The sequence below is a fragment of the Phymastichus coffea genome, unplaced genomic scaffold (assembly GCF_024137745.1).
Source record: "Phymastichus coffea isolate CEN01 unplaced genomic scaffold, Cenicafe_Pcof_1.1 PCOF00112, whole genome shotgun sequence".
NCBI classification, from domain to species: domain Eukaryota; kingdom Metazoa; phylum Arthropoda; class Insecta; order Hymenoptera; family Eulophidae; genus Phymastichus; species Phymastichus coffea.
In genome coordinates, this window is record NW_026706923.1 from 696,426 (window position 1) to 717,393 (window position 20,968).

General features: G+C 34.5%; 2 protein-coding genes across 2 annotated transcripts in view; one reads left to right on the top strand and one right to left on the bottom strand.

The window, feature by feature from the left end:
- The first annotated feature begins 9,979 nt into the window (after positions 1-9,979).
- LOC131670616 (aminopeptidase N-like) lies at positions 9,980-13,942 on the top strand. Its single transcript, XM_058946337.1, has 11 exons — positions 9,980-10,500; positions 10,577-10,732; positions 10,810-11,281; positions 11,540-11,778; positions 11,843-12,210; positions 12,313-12,593; positions 12,826-13,007; positions 13,137-13,310; positions 13,405-13,551; positions 13,630-13,708; positions 13,784-13,942. The coding sequence occupies exons 1-11, from the start codon at positions 9,980-9,982 to the stop codon at positions 13,940-13,942; spliced, it is 2,778 nt and encodes a 925-aa protein (XP_058802320.1).
- A 423-nt stretch (positions 13,943-14,365) lies between these two features.
- LOC131670572 (laminin subunit alpha-1-like) overlaps positions 14,366-20,968 on the bottom strand; it is a 34,037-nt gene continuing 27,434 nt past the window's right edge. Inside the window, exons 14-30 of the mRNA XM_058946279.1 lie at positions 20,748-20,892; positions 20,362-20,674; positions 19,968-20,267; positions 19,654-19,894; positions 19,414-19,587; positions 19,184-19,350; positions 18,945-19,103; positions 18,713-18,861; positions 18,356-18,643; positions 18,113-18,281; positions 17,617-18,039; positions 17,087-17,275; positions 16,684-17,015; positions 16,291-16,600; positions 15,784-16,222; positions 15,312-15,680; positions 14,366-15,244 (exon numbers count right to left, since the gene is read on the bottom strand). Of these exons, the coding sequence (XP_058802262.1) occupies positions 15,102-15,244; positions 15,312-15,680; positions 15,784-16,222; positions 16,291-16,600; positions 16,684-17,015; positions 17,087-17,275; positions 17,617-18,039; positions 18,113-18,281; positions 18,356-18,643; positions 18,713-18,861; positions 18,945-19,103; positions 19,184-19,350; positions 19,414-19,587; positions 19,654-19,894; positions 19,968-20,267; positions 20,362-20,674; positions 20,748-20,892 (4,310 nt within the window). The 3' untranslated portion in view covers positions 14,366-15,101. The remainder of the gene's footprint in view (positions 15,245-15,311; positions 15,681-15,783; positions 16,223-16,290; positions 16,601-16,683; positions 17,016-17,086; positions 17,276-17,616; positions 18,040-18,112; positions 18,282-18,355; positions 18,644-18,712; positions 18,862-18,944; positions 19,104-19,183; positions 19,351-19,413; positions 19,588-19,653; positions 19,895-19,967; positions 20,268-20,361; positions 20,675-20,747; positions 20,893-20,968) is intronic.

A 20,968-nucleotide genomic window follows, 5' to 3' on the forward strand; every position in this document is an offset into this window, starting at 1 on the left:
GTTTCAATGGTGGATAGAAACCCAAGACATTCTTCCGAATAGCCAAAGTGGTTTTCGTAAAGGCCAATCGTGTATAGACAACTTACTGAACTTAACGATCACGGTTCAAACAGCCTTATGTAAAAACAAAGATATGTATGCAGCATTCCTTGACGTAAAAGGAGCGTTTGATAATGTAAATATAAAGATATTACTTGATAAACTTGCCAAAATAGGCTGCCCGCTAGTATTAATTAAATTTATAAAGTTCATCACATTTAGGGGGCTAGTTTATGCTGAAGAACTCAAAGAGCCTAAAATTACATATAAAGGCGTCCCACAAGGAGGTGTTCTAAGTCCACTCCTATATATCATTTTTGTAGCCGACATTGTTAAAAACATTTCCAATCGGGTTTCTATATCTCAATTCGCAGACGACATAGCACTATACTCTAGCAACCTAAAATCTTTGCAGAAAGCCTTACACCAAATGAAAATTAATCTTTCTAAAATAGATTTATTTCTCACTCCCGAAAAAACAGATTTATTAGGCCAAGATCTCCCAGGGCAACCCAGTGATCTATCCCTCGCGATGGTTAGCCTGGTCTAGGTTAATGGGGGACACGAGTGGCGCACTACGACGCGAAGTCAATCTAGGCAGACAATAGCTCGGATGAATAATTTTGGGTCTCGGATATAGTTACGCAATATTGAGTTGTTTACTCGCGGCTAAAGTTCCAGCTCATTCGAGGTAAATACGCCTAGGAATTCGGTCGGTCGCGCGAAGGCTAGTCACTGCTCGCGATGTTGTTAGCACTTCAGAACGACGATCGCGTAACGAAAAAAAGACAACAATGTGCACCGAAACTTTGCCGGTCAAGCGAAGGTCTGGCGCGACTCGCGTAATGTTTTCAACCGGCTTTGGGAAAGGAATTCATAGACGTGCACACTTAGAAAACTCGTTTCTCGGATATCAACGGTATAACGACGCACAGGACGATGCTCGGAAGGTCGGTGGCGAAAACACGCCCAACAACGCAGACGAATATGCGAAGGTCATGCGACATACCCGCGCCGCGGACATTCGGCAATCACGCGGCGATTTCGCCTTTCGGATACGGAACAATGAGACGACGCAACAAAGGGAAAGCTCGGAAAATCGGCGGTAAACATGTATGATCGCGAAGCGTAAGGCGCGCGAAGGTCGTACGACACTCCCGTACCGCGGACGTTCGGCAATCACGGGCGACTTTGTCTTCCGGATAATGGATACTACGACGGCTCGACAAAAGAGATTTTCAAAAGGTCGGCAACAAGTAGGCACGAATGTCGTATCATCGGTCGCGCGAAGGTCGTGCGGCACTCCCGAAACGCAGCGGTCGGCAACTACGCGGCAATTTCGCGTTCGTTGGTCATGCAAGAACTAATGGAAGAAAAGCGTACTTACTCCGGTAGATTTTAAGGGTGATCGCGGTTGCGGCCACCGCCGCCAAGGCCGCTGTAGCGGTCGCTAAGATCGTCGTTGGCGTCGCCGTTGCTGCTACTGTTGCGGGTGCTGTCGCTGCTACTTTATTACTCTGCTCCCCTATCACTATTTCCTTATCACTGTCTTTATCACTGCTTCTATCACTACTCCTATCACTGCTCCTATCACTGCTTCTATTACTGCTTTTCACTACTTTTCTGCTTCACTATTCTGCTTCTTCCTGCTTCTATTTTCTGCTTCTATCACTACTTTTCTGCTTCTTTCTGCTTCTATCACTACTTTTCTGCTTCACAATTCTGCTTCTTTCTGCTTCTATTTTCTGCTTCTATCACTACTTTTCTGCTTCACTATTCTCAATTATGTTCGAGCACTCGCGCGGAAATTCCTTTGTGGCTCCGGGGCTCAGCGGCACACCGGTCGGCACCGGAGTTCAGCGGGCACTGCTCGTCAGCGGTTCGACGAGTACCGCTCGTCAACAGGGCTCAACGGGTACTGGCGCGCCGTTTTTCGGCGACGCGTCGCTTCTCCTAGCTTACCTCCCATTAACCATTTGTTGATTGGTCGGCTTGTTGCTAAGCCGGGTCTCAGCGCCGTCTATACCGATCTTTCCAGCCCGCGTAATTTATTCATTGGTCAGTCCTTCGCGCCTAATTTGCCTAGTGGTCGCGGAGATAGCGTCGGTTTCGTCTCATTAGCCTAACCACCCCTAAGCCGATAACGATTGGCTGGTCAACTAGCGTCGCTTGTCTATCCTTTTCTATCTATTGCTCGTAAGGTCTTGCCGATTCCCCTCACTCACGTCCGATCGGTCTCGTATCGGCGGTCTCGCTCGCTCTCGTGCGCTCGGTTGCCCCTACTACTAGTCTAACTAGGTCTGCCTTAGTTAACGGGGGCTTGCGATCAGCTGATCGCGGCTGGAAACTTTAAGGGCTTCCAGCTTCCCGGAGGAGTGTCGGGTCGGGTCGTTCGTGCGCGAGGGGTTGTACGCGAGCGTAAGGGTCGTGCGAATCGGTCAGGGAGACTTCTGGGGGCCATAGTTCGCGAGATCCGGTCGTGCTAGGGTGGGTGTATGCGGTCGTGGCTGTTCTGCCGCATAGTGCCGGTAGTGTATATTTTTTCGTGTGATGACGCATCATCACAAATCATCTATATAGCAACATAAAGCACCCTTCAAATAACTTGGGGGTCAAGATAAAAAAACTAAAAGACATATCTGGACATTTTCCGTTCTTTCAGAATCTGCGGTTAAAAATTCATTTTTGGTAGAATAAAGATATCTGACCTTGAAATAACCTTGAAATTGATCTGATCGAGACAAACGGACATCGGATTTGGTGACCCTAAAAACATATGGTGGTTTTGTTCCATGCACAAAAAAATTTTGTTTGTAAAACTGTGCAATTAAAAAGGTTGCTTGTGACATAACAATGCGCAAATTTTATAGTTATTTATTATTTTATTTTAGTCAAAGTTGTGAATACAATCAATATTCCTTAATAAATAGTAAACTTATTTTTTGAAAGTATATTTTAATTTTAACAATTATTGGCAGTTTTGTTAATAAAAATAAAGTATATATTTTTTTCATCTAAAATATAAAACATTGCGATATTTATTTTGGATAATAAATAGCGATATTTATGGTTGATAATAAATAATTAATTCTCAACATGAAAATTAACTATAATATTTATTATAATATAAAAGCTTACTAAACTATCAACCCTAAACTAAATTACATTCAAATTATTTATGCATGACTTTGCATGAAAACATAGAGAAAATTTAAAAAATTAAAAACTTGATCATAATTAGCCCATCAACTCTGACTGAACTTATTTTTAGTTTAGATATCGAGTCCGCGATTTAGAAAGGTTTTGAACATATAAAAAAATGTTAAGGGAATAAACAGTCGATTGAAAAAAAAGAATTCAACTGAAAAATCTAGTTTTTTTTTATTTTTGACTTTTTGATGGTGAAATTTTTTTGCGAGCCTTTTAACCAACACCACTGAAAAGAGTACCCTCGAAAACAAAGAGCACAGGGTCTCCTGAATTTTTTTTTGTTCGAATTCATTGCATAGCAACTATTCAAACATAGCTCTGGAAAAAGTGTCTTATCGGCGTTAGTGGGTTAAGCGTATCAAGGTTCCTATTACAAAAATATTCTTTTTATATAGAAACCTTTGATTGTTTTAAAAAAAACTGCAGGGCAATTCTTGGCTATTTCAAACAGTTTAAAACTTCAAATCACCAATTTTGTTCAAAGTTGGTAGACTTGTTATCTATACAGAGGTTAACATCTGTGCAGAGTTTTATATCAAAATATTGATAAGGGGCCGACTTATCAACTGTTGAAAAAATATTGGACTTTTTTTTATTAATTCGATTTCTCGGAGACTAATAAAGATATGGACATGATTCTTTTTTTAAAAGACGCGGAAAGAGTTCCACTTTAAAAATGTAAATAATAAAATACCAAATCATTTATTTATGCCATTGTTATAAACAATTTTTTCAAAAAATCGACGATATCTCAAAAAACGATATTTTTTTTTTTTAATTTTTGCACCATCGTGTTCCTTGTCATTTTTTACACAAGAAACCGTTGAGGAAATCGAGTGCCCGCTATTAGGATTAAGATAGGACTAGAATGAAACGAACCACGCGCTAGTCGCTCGGCCGCTCGGCCGCTCGGCCGTTTGCTACTTATGCGGTTCCAACGTTGCTTGCTGCAATTGCCTACTTTAAAGAATAAATTATTTCATATTCTAACAGTTTATATGTATTTATTTAAATAATATATAAATAAATTAATTAAATAAGTAATTAAATTTAAATTAAATTTTGATGACTTATTTACTTAATATAACGTATTATAAAGTAATATAAGTAAAGTAATATAAGTAATATAAATCTGAAACAACATTGAGTGAAACATTTGCTCTGTGCGTTAGATCGGGCGTGAGAATGACGTATATGCAAAAATATGTGGTAGAAAATATAAACACCAATTTGTAATAGCTTCTAGAAGTCTTTAAAAGTCTTTGAATTTCTTACGAAAAAGAATTTATGCTAAATATCAAAAAAATTTAATTGAATTCGTCAAAAATACATTTCAAAATACTGTAAAAAAAATGATTTATGTTAGTGATGGTGCCGGAAGCCAATATAAAAATAGAATGAATTTTTTAAACTTAGTTCGATATTACGGCATTTATTCTATTTAGAGCAGAGTGGCATTTTTTTGCAAGTTATCATGTTAAAAGTCCATGTGATGGAATTGGTGGAAGTATAAAAAGATTAGCTCGACGAGAAAGCTTGCTCGGTAAAATTATAAGTAATTCTGCAGAATTTTACAAATGGGCGAAGCAAGCTATGCCTAAAATAACGTTTATTTATTGTAGTCAAGAAGAATATGAAATTTTTGAAAGTAGCATGTATAGTCAATTAAAAGATGCTCTTACTATACAAGGAACACAATCACTGCATGCATTCATTCCAGTTAGTGATGACAATACAACGGAAATTAAAGTAAAAAAAACTTCATACTCTTCTGAATTTGAAATAAGACGCATAATTTAAAGGGTTTTTTTTTTTGTAAAATTACTTGTAAACAACTTATTAAGAATATTATGGTGTAGGTCTGATAAAAAAACATTTTTAATGCGGCCGCATCCTAAATATGCGTCGGTCTCAAGCCCGCTCAAACGCAGAGAGCGAATGTTTAATTTCAATATTATATCAGATTGTATAAAAAAATTGTTCATTTACATTACTTACTTAATTAATACATCTATATATTATTTAAATAAATACATATAGACTGTTAGAATATGAAATTATTTATTCTTTAAAGGAGGCAATTGCAGCAAGCAACGTTGGAACCGCATAAGTAGCAAACGGCCGAGCGGCCGAGCGGCCGAGCGACTAGCGCGTGGTTCGTTTCATTCTAGTCCTATCTTAATCCTAATAGCGGGCACTCGATTTCCTCAACGGTTTCTTGTGTAAAAAATGACAAGGAACACGATGGTACAAAAATTAAAAAAAAAAAATATCGTTTTTTGAGATATCGTCGATTTTTTGAAAAAATTGTTTATAACAATGGCATAAATAAATGATTTGGTATTTTATTATTTACATTTTAAAAGTTAAACTCTTTCCGCGTCTTTTAAAAAAAGAATCATGTCCATATCTTTATTAGTCTCCGAGAAATCGAATTAATAAAAAAAAGTCCAATATTTTTTCAACAGTTGATAAGTCGGCCCCTTATCAATATTTTGATCTAAAACTCTGCACAGATGTTGACCTTTGTATAGGTAACAAGTCTCCCAACTTTGAACAAAATTGGTGATTTGAAGTTTTAAACTGTTTGAAATAGCCAAGAATTGCCCTGCATATAACAAGATGACACATTGAAAATGAAAGCAACATTAATTTGGTTTTTTAAATTAAAGATTGTCAATTGAATCGCTATCGTGTGATTACGATATCTTGATTATCGTGTGGTTTCATTCTATTTTGTAAGTGAACAATTTTGCAGTTTTTGATTTTTCTTACACAATTATAGAAAAATTCTGAACAAATTTCTATTGATAGTTATAATAATTTTACAAGTATTGCCATGATTATTTTTTCCAAAGTATAATTAGGATGAGAGTGATAAGCCAATTTTGAAACTTTGCTGTTTTCTATAGAATAAATTGCACCAGAATGATTGGACTACAACAAAACAAGGTACCTAAGAAAAATCTATATATGTTTTGTTCAACATTTTATAATGTCAAAAACTCATTCTTACGAGATCGGCACTAATTTCCTTTAGACGCATGCGAACCAAATTCTGACGACAGGTTTTTGTTCCTCTTAAAAAATATATCGATTTAAAAAGATTTGAAACCACTCTGGAGCTACGACTTTTTCTGTTTGCCTACACGGACGCCAACTTGCAGATCTTTCCCGTAGCTTAGTATCGTGATTATTATCCACTAATTATTTATGTATTTAGTTTATTTACAATGAAATTGAAAAATTATCATGTTAAAAGGGTATCCCGCTTTGCTCAAAAGTGATATTAACGTACTTTTAACATAATAAAAAGTATATAGTTGACAAATATGAAAATCTGATACGTGTTTGGCATGCTTAAAGAAGTACTAAAGATAGTATGATTAGATTTTGTCGACACTATTCAAACTGCCAGAAAAAACGATAATATTGCAATTTTGATAATTAAAATAACGACGGTTTTCATTTAACTTGTAATACCGACTGAGCTTTTGTGCAAAGAGCCGAAATTGAATTTTTGAAGGGTACTCATATAAGAGGGCTGTTGGTCAAGTGATGCGAAAGTATTTCAAAAAAGAATATCATGGGAGTACCTCGCTTTGCCTAGAACTCCGTTTTACTCGGATAATCTCATTAATTCATTGAATTTGTAAGTTTTCATAGAGTCAATTATAACAATAACACGTGGAAACATATTATAAATACTCTTAAATCTTACATATATGATGCGATATATGAAATTACTAAAGCAGCTTTGATAGACGAATTATTTAATTTGGGAAAAATTGCTTTAGTTGACTATACCAGGTAGTTTTCGATGCTGAACAATATCTTGGTAAAGAAATTTTTTATATTGTATGGAAAACTACGTTCAGTAGGTTTACTGATTTGAAAACGCGATTTAGAAGTCATCATGCTTTTTATAACCAGTTGAATTTAATCAGAGCATTGTTAGATAGTAAATGAGTTTGACATATTATTATTTATTATTTCTTTAAAAGGTGTTATCGATATATCGAAACTAATAGTTCTGATGATATTAAGAACAACTTTTTAGATTTATTTGATCTCTTGCTTAGACCCGCTGTACCAATGAATGAGAATTCATGAGAAATGGAGGTACAATTATTTCAACATGATACTTAGAAAATTTATTCTAACTTGGCTTTATACTTTTGAGTACAACCTAAGATTACCTTTGACAGTCAACGAAAAAATAAAACGTAAGCACTATTTCGAATTTAACTTTTTCAAAATTAATAAAACAGTACATTTTTATTTTAATTCTGCTGCATTAGCAAATCAACAAAGTATTATTTACTGTACTATTATAAAACATGGTTCTGCGAAAGAGTGAAAGTTTTTACGGAAAAAATATAAAGGATGAAAAAAAATAAAGGATCGCTTGAAAAATTCGCGATTCTATTAGCCTTGGTTTGTTCCTGAAATGTTACTTATTTAAGAAGACGAGTTTATTTTCTGAACAAAAGAGCTATGGCATGAAAAACTTTGAGCTACGAAAAATTATGGGATTCCTAAAGTGAAGTCACGTGCTTAAACTTTCTCAACCGTTTTGAAGTGAGTAAACTCCAAGACGCAGATTTCAGAGACATTCGGCGCCTCGAAACGTGCGCCCCAAGTCATAAATCACGGCTGAGCCTTGCGGAAGCCTTGCGGAAGCCTCGCGAACAGGCCCGCGCCACTGTTTGTTCTTCGTCCCATTCGCCACGCGCCCGCGGACGTATAAACAGAGATTCGTCTCTCCAGCAGTGAAAATTGACAGGTCGGCCCGATTGTTCGCGAGCGAGCGGCATCTCAGCACCTTACCTCTCGACCTTGAACGTTACACTCGCACGTTCATCCCCGAGCGCACGTCAAGCTTATTTTTTTAATTAAATTACTTCTTATTTTTCAATTTTTGTAATGAATCAATAAACATGGTAATTTACGTCACTCAATTTCTTATGACGAAAAGAAATCCAAAAGAAGTATCCAAACTTCGCTCAGACTCTATAGCATTTATGCAATAATATAGTCTATAAAGGCAATTGATTTGAAATATATTCTCCGTGAATTTTGAATTGTTTGAAAAATCACATTTCTATTACAAGTGGTTCAAATTATTTACTATTAAAAATATATCATATCAGTTAAACAAAAGCGAGTGATCGCACTGTAATATCGATATGCTATATGTAAAAAAATGATTAATCTAGTACATACATAAAAAAATGTATGTAATTATAACAACTTAAAATAAGAAGGCATAGTCGACGTCAACAAATATGAAAGTGATATCAGTTTATATTTGAATACCGGATGATAAATCAAACAATGTTTACTACAGTTTTACTTTGAAAAAATCATCTTATCTTTCATTTTATATACATAAAAGTTTAAATATTACAAAGTAAGAGCAATGGCCTTATGTATAAATTTATATACATATTTGAATATCTAGCATGTTTTTTTTAATTGAATGTATATTTTTTGTTCATCACAGATAGTTTAATGAAATCAAGTTTCATTATTTTCGATTATTAGATCTAACTAAAAATATTTAGTTATGCTGTATATTTTATGTACAAACTCATGCTTAGTAAATTATCTACTAATATACTGATAATTACGCGTACCGATAAAAAAACATTGAATAAACTTGGAAAACTAATAATTTGAACTTTTTGATATTTCTGTAGGCTCAAATTTCGTGTTAAAATAATTTAAAAGCATAATGTTAAAAACACAATGTTAAAATATACATACAATTCATTCTGTCTATAAAAATTTGAAGTGTCGACTGCAGACGCGTATATGCGTCGACACTTACGCCGACAAGATTACGCAACGAACTATGTGAAAATTCACCCATAGTCAGATACTTGACTGCACTTTAAGAATTAAAATTATCTCCAACTGTCTGATGAACGTCACATCACTGCTTTTAATAACTTCGAGCCACATACACTTGCAACAGAGGTTCTTATAGTATCTTACTTTTAAACCTTTCGAGACGAACAAAGTATACGTAAGTTGTTTATTTAAGGGAAATCTTGAAATTTATATATTAGACTATAATTATTTTTAAAGCGATTGAACGTAAAATTTATAGAGTAGTTTATGTAAAATAATGTGATACACTCATATTATGAATGACGAATATTCTCTTTGTGAACGTTTGTTTGAATTTTCAATAGTAATATTTCGTGTGAAATTTGAATGATATTGCAGAACTATCTAACACCATATTTACTTTATTTGTTATTGTTGTAAATGAATGATTCTAAACAAAATTACTTTTTCAATTTTTTGTTATTTGTTACGATCTTTGTTTTTTGTGAAATTATTGTACTTCATTTAGCGAATTGTAATGTATAAATAAATACGGGGCTTATTTTCAAAAGTAAGTGCATTTGCAATGAAGGAAAATCGCTTCTCTATTCAAAATTATCAAAATACATGATTATAACAGAAAAAAGTCAAACAACAAACAAGTTAATTTATCTTTCATACTGCCTTAATCTGGCACGAGACATTACTCGAGATTTTAAACATTAAAAGTAAAACCTGATGAGTTTCGTTTTGAATTTCGCAAAATAAAAAGGTGACAATGAACATTGCATGAGAAAATGTTGCTTTCAAAACATTTTGTACTTTTTTAGTAAACGGATTCATACTATTTAATATACGTAAATAATACATAATTTAATCTAACTGAAATTGCAGAATGATATGGATTTGGAAACGGCTAGAACATGTTGTTATTTTAACAACAATAGTGTTAAGTACAGCCCGTTCATTGAAAAATGGAGATGTCGTGATTCATACAGAAAAACAACTATTAGCAGCAGAAAATACCACAGCTTATCGATTACCAGAGATCGTGGTGCCTGAAACATATTATATTCGACTTACGCCATTTATCACAACCGATAATTTTACATTTGATGGTGTAATACGTATAATTGCCAACGTAACAAAAAAAACTTCAAATATTGTTCTTCATACAGAAAAACTCAAAATTCATAAAGTGACTATCGTGAGTGTCAACAAAAAAACTGGTTTATCGAAGCTTCCAATAAAAAATGTCACTGAGCAAATGAGGTATCAATTTTTAAATATAGAAATGGATCAACCGATTGATGCTAACACGAACATTACCATTGCAATATCTTACACCGGTACTATTAACAAGGAAATGAAAGGACTATTTAAAAATTCATATACTACAATTAATAACAAAACTAGGTCATTATCGATTTTCGCCTAAATTACATTCCTTTTTTACAAAGAATAATTCATAATATGTCTTTATAATCTACAGATGGATACTTAGCACTCAAATGGAAGCAACAGGAGCAAGAAATGTTTTCCCGTGCTTCGATGAACCTGCGCTAAGAGCAGTTTTTCAAATAAGTGTGGTTGTTCCACAAAATTACACAGCAATTAGTAACATGCCAGTCAGATCGATCACTAAGGGGTAAAAGCTTTTGAAATTTAATAAAGTAAAAATTACGATAATTACTTTGTCATAAATATTAATTAATCATCTTTCAGACATATTTATGAGTTTGAAATGTCGCCGTCGATGCCAACTTATTTGGTAGCCCTTGTAGTGACAGACTTCAAGAATTTGACAATAAATGACGTAAATCGTACTTACAGAGTTTGGGCACAATCTGAGCTTGTTCATCAGTTACCTTATTCTCTGGCGGTAATACCTAAAGCTTTGAGTTTCTTTGAAAAACGGCTGGGTGAACCGTATCCTCTACCTAAAGTTGACATGGTCGCTTTGCCCGACTTTACTGCAGAAGCTATGGAAAATTGGGGACTGCAGATTTATTCCGAAATGCTGATGCTTAATGAACCCACCACTACTCCATTACTTTTAAAAAGATATGTCAGAAATCTTGTGACACATGAAAATGCCCATCAATGGTTCGGCAATTTGGTCACACCAAAATGGTGGGATTATTTGTGGTTGAAAGAAGGATTCGCACAATATTTTGAGTATCACGCTCATGGAGATGTAAGTGTGTTTTTTTATCTTATTCATCTTAAACTGTAGATACAGTTATGATGCATGTAAAAATTTCCTTCTGCATCATTCCAAAAGTGATGGGGGAATCTAATCGCATACATCACTAATGCGAACATATACGCAGTGTACTTCTGGAGTGTTAAAAAGCCAACGTAGTTCTTGAAATTACAATAATAATCACAATATATTTTTAATAAATAGTATACTTTTATATATATAGATTCGAATTCTGTTGTTTTGTTTTAGGAAATTTCGTCTTGGAACTTGGAATCAGAATTTGTTGTGGATATAATGCACCAGGCGTTTACCGTTGACGCAGAAGAAGATATCCATCCTATTACCAATAGAGTTTACAGTCCTTCAGAAATTGCAGCCATGTTTGATTTGATTTCCTACAATAAAGCTGGTTGCATTATAAGAATGCTTGAAAAAGTTTTAGGACCGAAAATATTTTACGGAGCTCTGGCAAGATACATCAAGAAGAAGTTTGTACAACTTTAAGAAATATTGCAATTAGTCAGTATGCACTTACATCTAATTATTTCACAGCAAATACTCTACTGGAACTCCGGAATTACTAATTGAGGCATTTGAAGACGAAATCAAAGCAAATGACTACATACTCCATGCTAGTATGGCTGAAGTTATAAATACCTGGACTATCCAACCCGGATTTCCAGTGGTCAACGTCCAAACCAGTGGAGATACCGTTGCAATAAGGCAAAAAAGATTTTTCTTACATCCACCGAGGAATCACACTTTCAATACAGCTTGGTGTGTGCCTATCAATTGGGTTACACAAAGCAAACCAGATTTTAGTAATAACAAAACATTGATTTGGATCAGAGATAACTTTACATCGATATCAATTGAAAACGCTTCCAAAGAGTGGGTCATATTCAATATCCAGCAAACTGGTGAGGCTTTTGTTTTCAAATAAGTCATCCACCTTTCCTAAATTTTCTATTATAATAAATATTTATAATAGTGCTAAATCTATCAATTGTCAAAATATTTAGGTTTTTACAGAGTCAACTACGATAGTCAAATGTGGCAGCGTATAATTAATGCGCTGAAATCCAATGACTATAAGCTAATTCACGAAATCAATAGAGCATCTTTGATCGATGACTTATTCAATTTAGGAAGAATAGGCGAAGTCGATTATGAGATTGTTTTTAACGCCACCCAGTATCTTAAAAAAGAAACCAATTACATACCGTGGAGAGCTGCATTTTCTGGTTTATCTTACTTGAAAACTCGATTGGTTGGACATGCCGAAATTTATAATCGTTTAAAGGTACAGTTCTTTATTAGTAAATGAATTTAAAATTATTATATAGTGCGATTTTGATGCTATTGCGCTCTCCACAACCAACGCAAGAGATTCGGATCCGAAAATTAATCAATTGCAGCGCTAAAATTATAGGCTATAGAGGGCTGAAAATTTGAAATCTGTTAGCAGAAAACAGTATCAAAAGCTTTCAATTTTATCCTAAACTTAGCTTGACTTATAAATGACATATTTATAGGTTTATGTAATATCATTATTAGAGCCAATATATCGAAGATTAGGATTCGATGAAAAGAACGATGAAAGTAATTTTGATACATTACTAAGGAAAAACATGTTAGAATGGCTTTGTAGTTTAGACTATCAAGAATGTATCAGCAGAGCTTGGAATACTTTTAATAATTTACAGCAGAAAAAAATGTATGTTCAACTATGTATCATGCTTATTTATTACTTAAAAAAATATTATTATGAAATAATTCATTAGAAAAGTATTAAATTTATATACAAATTAGGAAATCTCATGTTGAAAAAAGGTTATTTTTGTAGTTCTGTGATATCACCAAATCAACAAGGGTTCATATATTGCACCGTGATAAAACATGGCTCAATGAAAGAAATCACTTATTTGTGGCAGAAATTCAAAAAATCAATTTACTCTAGTGAAAGGCACACTATTTTGACTGCTCTGACTTGTTCACGCAATTCATCTCAAATAGAAAAGTAAACTGCGATGACGTTATTCATGTTGACATTTTTCATTTCGTTCTTCTTTTTTAATTGGTACCGTTATTTGTTGAAATGTTTTTTTTTCTAGAATTTTAATTGATGTACTTACGCTTAAACATAAAATTAAGCAAGAACAAGTGTCGGAGATGATTAAATCAATAGCGAAAAACTATGAAATTGGGCTTCCAACAATTTTGAGTTACATAAAACATTATTTTGACGACTTTATTGAAAAGTAAGCTACTAAATCATATGGAATTTTTTTGTATATACTGGAAATGGATTTTTTCTAAATATTATTTTATATTTCTAGCATTGATGATGAAAATGACGTAAAGAATTATATAAAATTTATTTCTACACAACTCTCAACGAAAGATCAAGTAAATCAGGTAATTTTAGTATTTAGAAAATAATATTTCTTTGAGATGATTTTCTTCAAAATACATGTACTCGGATATTTTCAGTTGGATGCTATTCTGAAAAATAATCAGGAAAAATTATCAAATATTTCAAAGTCTTTACAATTTTTATTAGAGAATACGATTTATGAACTGAACCGACTCCGAAATTACTCTCCTAAGATTTTAAACTGGCTGACAAATAATATTGAGATGCATATATAGAGAAATGTCTATAGTTGTGGTTAGGTTATTATACTCCAAAGATATTATGAAATCAATTCTCATTTTATTGTCTATTTCAGATAATGATCGAATCTGTTTGTTTACTACTCTGTTTATATACATGATTGATTTATGTTAATATAAAAAAGTAAGGTTGGATGACTAGTTCACGTAAAATATTAAATATAAATAAATATATAAATAAGTACAGTTTTTTCATTACATTTTTAATGTTTAACTACTTTCACTTTCATTTGTCCTTTTACATATTGTAGAAATTTAAAGTACGATTTTTGGCTACACTATATTATATACTGGTATATCTATAATTGGAAAAAAGTATTTTTGTAAAACTTTTTAAGTAAAATTGAAAATTTTTCCGAAAATATAATAAAACAGCTGTTCATCTTTGAATTTGTTTATTTATTTTTATTTTAGCACATTAATTGAATTTATTGACTGTGTAATTACAGAACTCCAAATCGTTTTTCGATGCTATAACTATATTTAATACATACACAATTCCAATCATTGTTGGAATATTCTTTTCTTTACATAATTACTTAAAATTAAAACACGTAAACTCTTTATTATTATAAGGCTAAAGTATAAAACATAACGTCTCTTTGCTATTACTCTAGACTCTTGTTTAAACGTCAGTATAAATTATATTACCAAGAATAAATAATATTAAATACTGATGTACATACAAAAATCTGCCTTTTGTTTAATTGTCATAATTTAATATGGCAGTGTAGCTTAAACTACTTACACAAAAAGTATATATAGCTATAAACATTAAAATCTACGCGATTCTACTGACATAAGAAAAATGTCTTTGCTTGACTTGCATTTCCGTTGCCGCGGTTGAATTAAGTATCAAGTGTTTTAAGCTCGACTAATAAACATTATCAATTAGCATCTTTTGGCTTCGATAAGTCTTTAAAAAATCGTATAAAACATATTTTATACAACGCATCAAAATTAAAGTAACAGTAACTGTTTACTAAGAAGCATATAGCTCTTCCGTTTTGACACATTTTCAATGCAGATAACAGAAATCGACAAAAGCATTTTTCGAGCGCAACCTTAATTCGCCGTCTTTGGATTTGCTCGATGAAGTAATAAATTATACATCGCTTAGAGCTATATCATTTTTTCATTGTAAAGGACAAGAGTTTAGATGAATATTGTATAGCTCTGCCATGTCCGTCCAATCTCGCCTTTCACCGCCAATCATGACGTTTCGAATACATCCATTGAAATGATCTCTAGTCATGAGTGTGCCTTTGAGAGCTGAAGCTGCATAAGAATATTTTATTAGTATATTGGAAATTTTTAAAGAATTCAATGATCGTGTGTTAGTTACCGGGTATTCCTCCGATGTAAATAGTATTAGTAATGGACGATCCCATGAAATGTCCATTAACATTATCCGGTAAACCGTACTTTTGATCTAAATCGTCAACTTTGAGGAACAACTCGTCATCTTTGTAAATCGCTTGAATCTTATGCCACCTGTTGTCGCACACTGTGTAAGGATTATTGAACTCTTGTTCAACACGAAGCACTTGATTAAATCCGAAGTTACTAGACATAACCACTTTGCCATTGTGTAATTCTAACGATAAAGAAGGCGAGCCTTCTGGGCCAGTTATTGAAAGAAGTACACCGGTTATTTCCGATGTCCGGAATTCCAGTTGTAACTCCAGGAAAGCGCCTAATTCAAAATCTTTTTCTGCAATATACATATAAGTTTTATTATTTACGAATGGAGAGAAAATAAATGTTTGAAAAATAAGTATCTGTAAATTCTTAGGATACGGAATTCTGTAACTTACTATATACGGCGTAAGCTTCATCTTGGAAGTAAGCACCACTCTCGACATTTGGGAAACATTGGCCAACGTTGTAAGGGCGGCTAGTCGATCCGACCATATCGTAGACATTGCCGTTGACCTTCAAGCCTCTGATGCAGCCCTTGAGTATTTGAAGCTTGACAACTACTTGTTCGGGTAGTGGTGTTCCGCTCTCAGGTGTTCCTCCTATGTACATAACATTCGTTAATCCAATCTTTTTCGGCACTTTGATGAACATTGGAGCTTGCGTGTCGACGATCATTGTTAATTTTCTGCCGCTGTGGCCTATAGTAACGTGATGCCAATTTCCGTCGTTGAATGGTGTTTTGAAAAGAATTTCTTTCTTCTGCTTGCTCTTGATCGTGAGTAATAGTTGACCGTCCTTGATTGTTACTGATAAATAGTTCTTTAATCTGATACCCTGTGAAATTACATTTGTAGGGTTATAAAATGAAAAAGTTAAATATTCCGGTAGAAGATTAAGCTTACGGGAGTAATGAAAAGTAAGCCATTAGGATAATAAGTTCGAAAATCGAACTCAATAGTTTTCTTTTGAAGCCAGAAGTTCTCGAAGTTGAGATAGAGCTGAGTGTGACTTTGAGGTTTGTCGCCAAATTTCAACGCGCCCGGTTCCAACGAGTAGTACGGAATCTTTTGGCAACCCTCGGGTTGAGTTGATAGGCCTCTAGACAATGAAGCGGACAGTGAAGATGCCGGTGGATCTTTACCCATATTCGGACCCGGTCGTCCAATGTAAGCGTGTTCAAATATTACAGCATCTTCAAATTTCACTATTTTCCTGTGAAGTAAAAATTTGATAATTATAATGATTTATTCGGACCATCGCTGTCGCAAATTATTTATTGAAATTATAGAACGCACTGGTCATTGTAAATAACGTCTTTAATAGCGCCTTTTAAAGGAACGTTGGTTGCAATTAGTTTGGTTTTGTTGATCAAACTAGGCAGACCGCCAAAGTACAGGCCACCTGATTTAGGAGATCTGATTGCTGCACCGGTCGTCATTTTATCACTAGCTTGATAAACGTCATCTATCCACAACTCAACGTCTTTCCGCTTCTTCGTTAGCATAATTGTATGATACTTTCCGTCGTTAAACGTGCCGTTCGATTGAAGTACAGTTTCGCCTTTGCCAGCATTCAGATAAACTACTACGCGGCCTTCGATCACAGCTACAGAATAATAATTATCCTTCTGTAAAAGTACAGATCGAGTAATTATATTATTTCTGTCGTTCACAGTATTAATATTTAAAGAATACATACAATTAGTTCAGACTCTTGATCAGGAATGCCAAAAAGTCTCTCTTCAGGTCCCTGGAAGGTTGAAAGCAATAGCATGGCATTGCTTTGTAACGTTCTAAATGAAAATCCAATAGATGACGATATTTTACGAAGCTCGAGGCCTGGCATCTCTAAGTATCCGTCCCCGTATAGACCTACGATCGACAATGGCTAAAAAGAAAATTATTCAGTTAATTTTAGTTAAATTTGTAATCGATATTGATGACGGATAGTGGAAACCTCTTAATCAAAAAATTCGGATGACTTTTCATCATTTCAATTTATTGACTATAAAATAGCAATAGCAATTTTGGCGACCATTCTGAGATACATATTTCGAGCTCCTTCAAGCTTATCGAGGATTTGGCAACGTAATCAGAGTTTAATGTCTGCAGAGAAAAAGACCGCCAAAGACGTGTATCTCAGAATATAGTCAATAAAGTAATTTGATGAAAAGTCATCTGAGTATTTTTATTTATTTAAAAATTGTCATTAGTGAACACAAATTGTACCTTATTTCGACAACCATTATCAACTCCGTAGTAGTGTTCAGCCATAGGATCGTAACCCTCCTGCACGAAAATATTGGACATACATCCAAGGAACGATACACGAGTTGGTAAATCAAGTCCTTCCACTTGGAAACTAGGTGGTACACCACCAATGAAGTACTTGGCATTTGATAAGTCGGGTATATCCTCCTTTCGAGGCTGTGGCGTGGGTGCACCGATCTTCTTGTCGTTCTCGCCGTCGACACTGAAACTGCACTTTTCGATATTTTTCCGTTGTTGGTATTGTCGGAAAGCATCCACTTTCGTCCAATTGCCGTTGTTATAACGGAACGTAGAGGACATTTCCAAGCTCACGTTACCGCCGTATATTATTTGCATTACAACATGTCCATCTCGTAAGAATATTATTATATGCCCATTTGGCTGTAAAAAATATCAATTAGCTTTTTAAGATTCATGAATTTTTATTATTACCACAGATTGATATGCAACGTACACGGATCGGATCGATTGCTAAGAAAAGTAAGGCATTTTCATCGAATGTCCTAAAGTTTATAGAAACGCCGAAAATGTATCTATTGTAGGGACCAGACATCACACGACTCCTCACCGCGTAACCTTCACCATTGAAACTGTAGGTCACGTCGCTTGATAACTTTTCAAATCTGTATATAAAAGATGTAGATTGTCGATTGAATGCCATGTATTATTAATCTAAATATAAATTAAGCTAACTTACCCTTCGACACATGGTTGACATGAATCGTCAGGTGAATTGGTAATAAAGTTCCACAGGCCGATGGGTTGATTATCCAATATGACCTGGTGCACACAACCTGGTAAACCGCTCGACGACAAAAGTTCTGGTGGCTTCAATTGTAGTTCGGGTAGTCCACCTAACCATACTCGATCCACCATCGTAACGTCAAATCGTCCAAACTCGGGACTCGTTGCATTGATTACAGATTGGACCTTGCTAAACCTTGCAACCTGCTTGCTCACTGTTAGTTTTCCTAAGTTTCTTATCCTGCCATTAATCATTTCACGATTAGTCGATATTCTTAGACGATTACAAAGGATAAAAGTATAATTTTACCTTTCGGCTTCGATGCGATACCACAATGTCTCGTTATTAGGATTTCCTGCATCCAGGATTTCAGGATGGGTGACTACGCCAGTACCACCCCCGACGTTCCATACGAACCTTATCTTACGATTATACATTTCGAGAGCTACGAAATCATCCTGTGGATTCATGAAATTGAACAAAGTGTTATTTATTAAAACTTTTGAAACATGCTTCATAAGAAGTTATAAGCAATACTTACGTTTGTACTACTTGGAAGGTAAAATAATAAACCTTCTCTTTGGTAATGAGGAATGGCAAGTGTCATCACTATAGATGTAGTAGATGACGGTTGCATATGCTTCGGTCTATATGATCTTGTACACCGTTTGCCTTCTGCAGACTTTAGGGAAATTCGAATCTGGAAATACGAATAACATTATTTTGAGCATATCTTTACGTTAAGGGTCAAGCTTGAAAATATATCTAGTTAGCACTCACTCCATCGGCAGTATTTCTTGCTTCAGCAATTTTGTTCTTGAGAATTTGTAGTTTTGCAGCGAGAGTTCCATTCCATTTATCAAACTCCACTTGTCGTTTCACCGAAGCTGTGGCTAAGCTTGTTAACTTGGCATCTGCTCGTTTGATGTTACTTTGTGCTTCCGCAACTAAAACAAATATACAACTGTCACGAAATTTCATATTTTATTGGACTTATATTTGACCCTTACGTTTCTCACTGGCAAGGCTTATTCTAGAATCTCCTTCGCGTTTCAGTTCCGATAATTGAGGATTCAAAATCTCGGCGATGCCTTGCTGATAGTCTTCGATCAATTGTCTTGTTTCGGAAATGGAACTCGCCGTTGCTGCATTTTCTTGCAATATAGTATGTATTCTCTCTTCCACTACCGATGAATGAAAACGAACCGATTTATCAAAAGTTACGTCTTTACAATCTTGCAAATACTTACATTTTCGACTATCACTCTGTAACTCCCGAAGCTTAACGTTTATTTGATTATCTTTGTTACCGGTACTGTTTAATGAATCTTTCAAATCCGCAACAGCTTGTTTCTGATCTTCTAGTTGATCTCTCGCACTCACGATAAATCCACTATGGTTTTTTGTTCGTTCTAACTGCTCGCCGGATTTTAAACCAATGGCCAAGGTTTTGTCCAACAGTGATTCCGAATCGGCTCCGTTAGGAAATACCTTTCAGAAAATTCGATTGTAAACTTTCTCACTACACAGGTTGACTCAAGTGAAAATAATTTGCATTACTCACTTCTTTATTGACATTGTCGAGAATCACGTTAGCATCTTCGGCAGAGTCTCTTGCTTCGGTTAAACCGTCCACTATATTTTTGTAAGCTTGACTAGCTTTCAAAGGGTTGGCTGCTTGAGCTCTCGTTTCAAAAAATAATGATACGTATTGATCTACGTAATCGGAGAGATTTTGGGCGTGGAATATTGCCGGAAGAACATATTTATGTTTGTATTCGTAATTCAGTCGGTACAGAATTTTTTCTTTAGTAGCGAGCTCATTCGTAGCTTGCAGTAATATTTCTTTCATATCTGGAATGTTCTGAAACAAAATAAATAACAATTTTGGAATAAATGAGAAAAAACAATTGCAACATATTTTTTAAACAATTGCAAAGAAGAGAACGGAAGCCTACCTGTAAATTATTTTCACTATCAAGGATACAACCTTTCGCTTTATCGATCAAAGTTTTTCCTTCCTCCACAGCACTATTGATCTCTGAATGTTCATGGTTGATATCATTTTGATGATAGGCTAACATTTCATAAGTAGAATTCACCTCGTTGTACAAAGTATCGTAAGAATACATGGTTTCCATTGTGTTTTCCATAATTTTCATCAAATCGTTCAATTTCTGAGAAAATTTGTCGGCTTCTCCTTTGCACTGTTCTAAAGGTTCCATTGATAAAAGCAATTCATCCAGCCATTTGATCGAATCTGTGCATTCTCTGTTATAATGTAATAAAGTATTGTTATGCGAAATTTGAGATTAACAAGTTGTAATATTATTATTTTACGCACCTTATCAAAATTTCGAACGTTCTCGTTTGTTTTGGAATATCAATTTGTTTTATTTCACCTAAAATTCTTTTAGCTTCCTTCAAAATCTTATTAATTTCAACTTTTTTGTGATCATTCTCGTAAGAGGAAAGTTCCATTACAGTGCCTGTAAAGCATTTAAAATCATAATAACCGCTCGTCGTAACATTGTCTGTAAATCTTTTGAAATATTCGATGAATTT

Excerpts from the sequence above, each read along its gene's own strand:
- LOC131670616 (XM_058946337.1), top strand. The coding sequence starts at position 9,980 with ATGATATGGATTTGGAAACGGCTAGAACATGTTGTTATTTTAACAACA. Across the intron at positions 11,282-11,539 it reads AGTATCACGCTCATGGAGAT|GAAATTTCGTCTTGGAACTT; the intron begins GTAAGTGTGTTT and ends GTTTTGTTTTAG. Across the intron at positions 12,211-12,312 it reads ATTCAATATCCAGCAAACTG|GTTTTTACAGAGTCAACTAC; the intron begins GTGAGGCTTTTG and ends CAAAATATTTAG.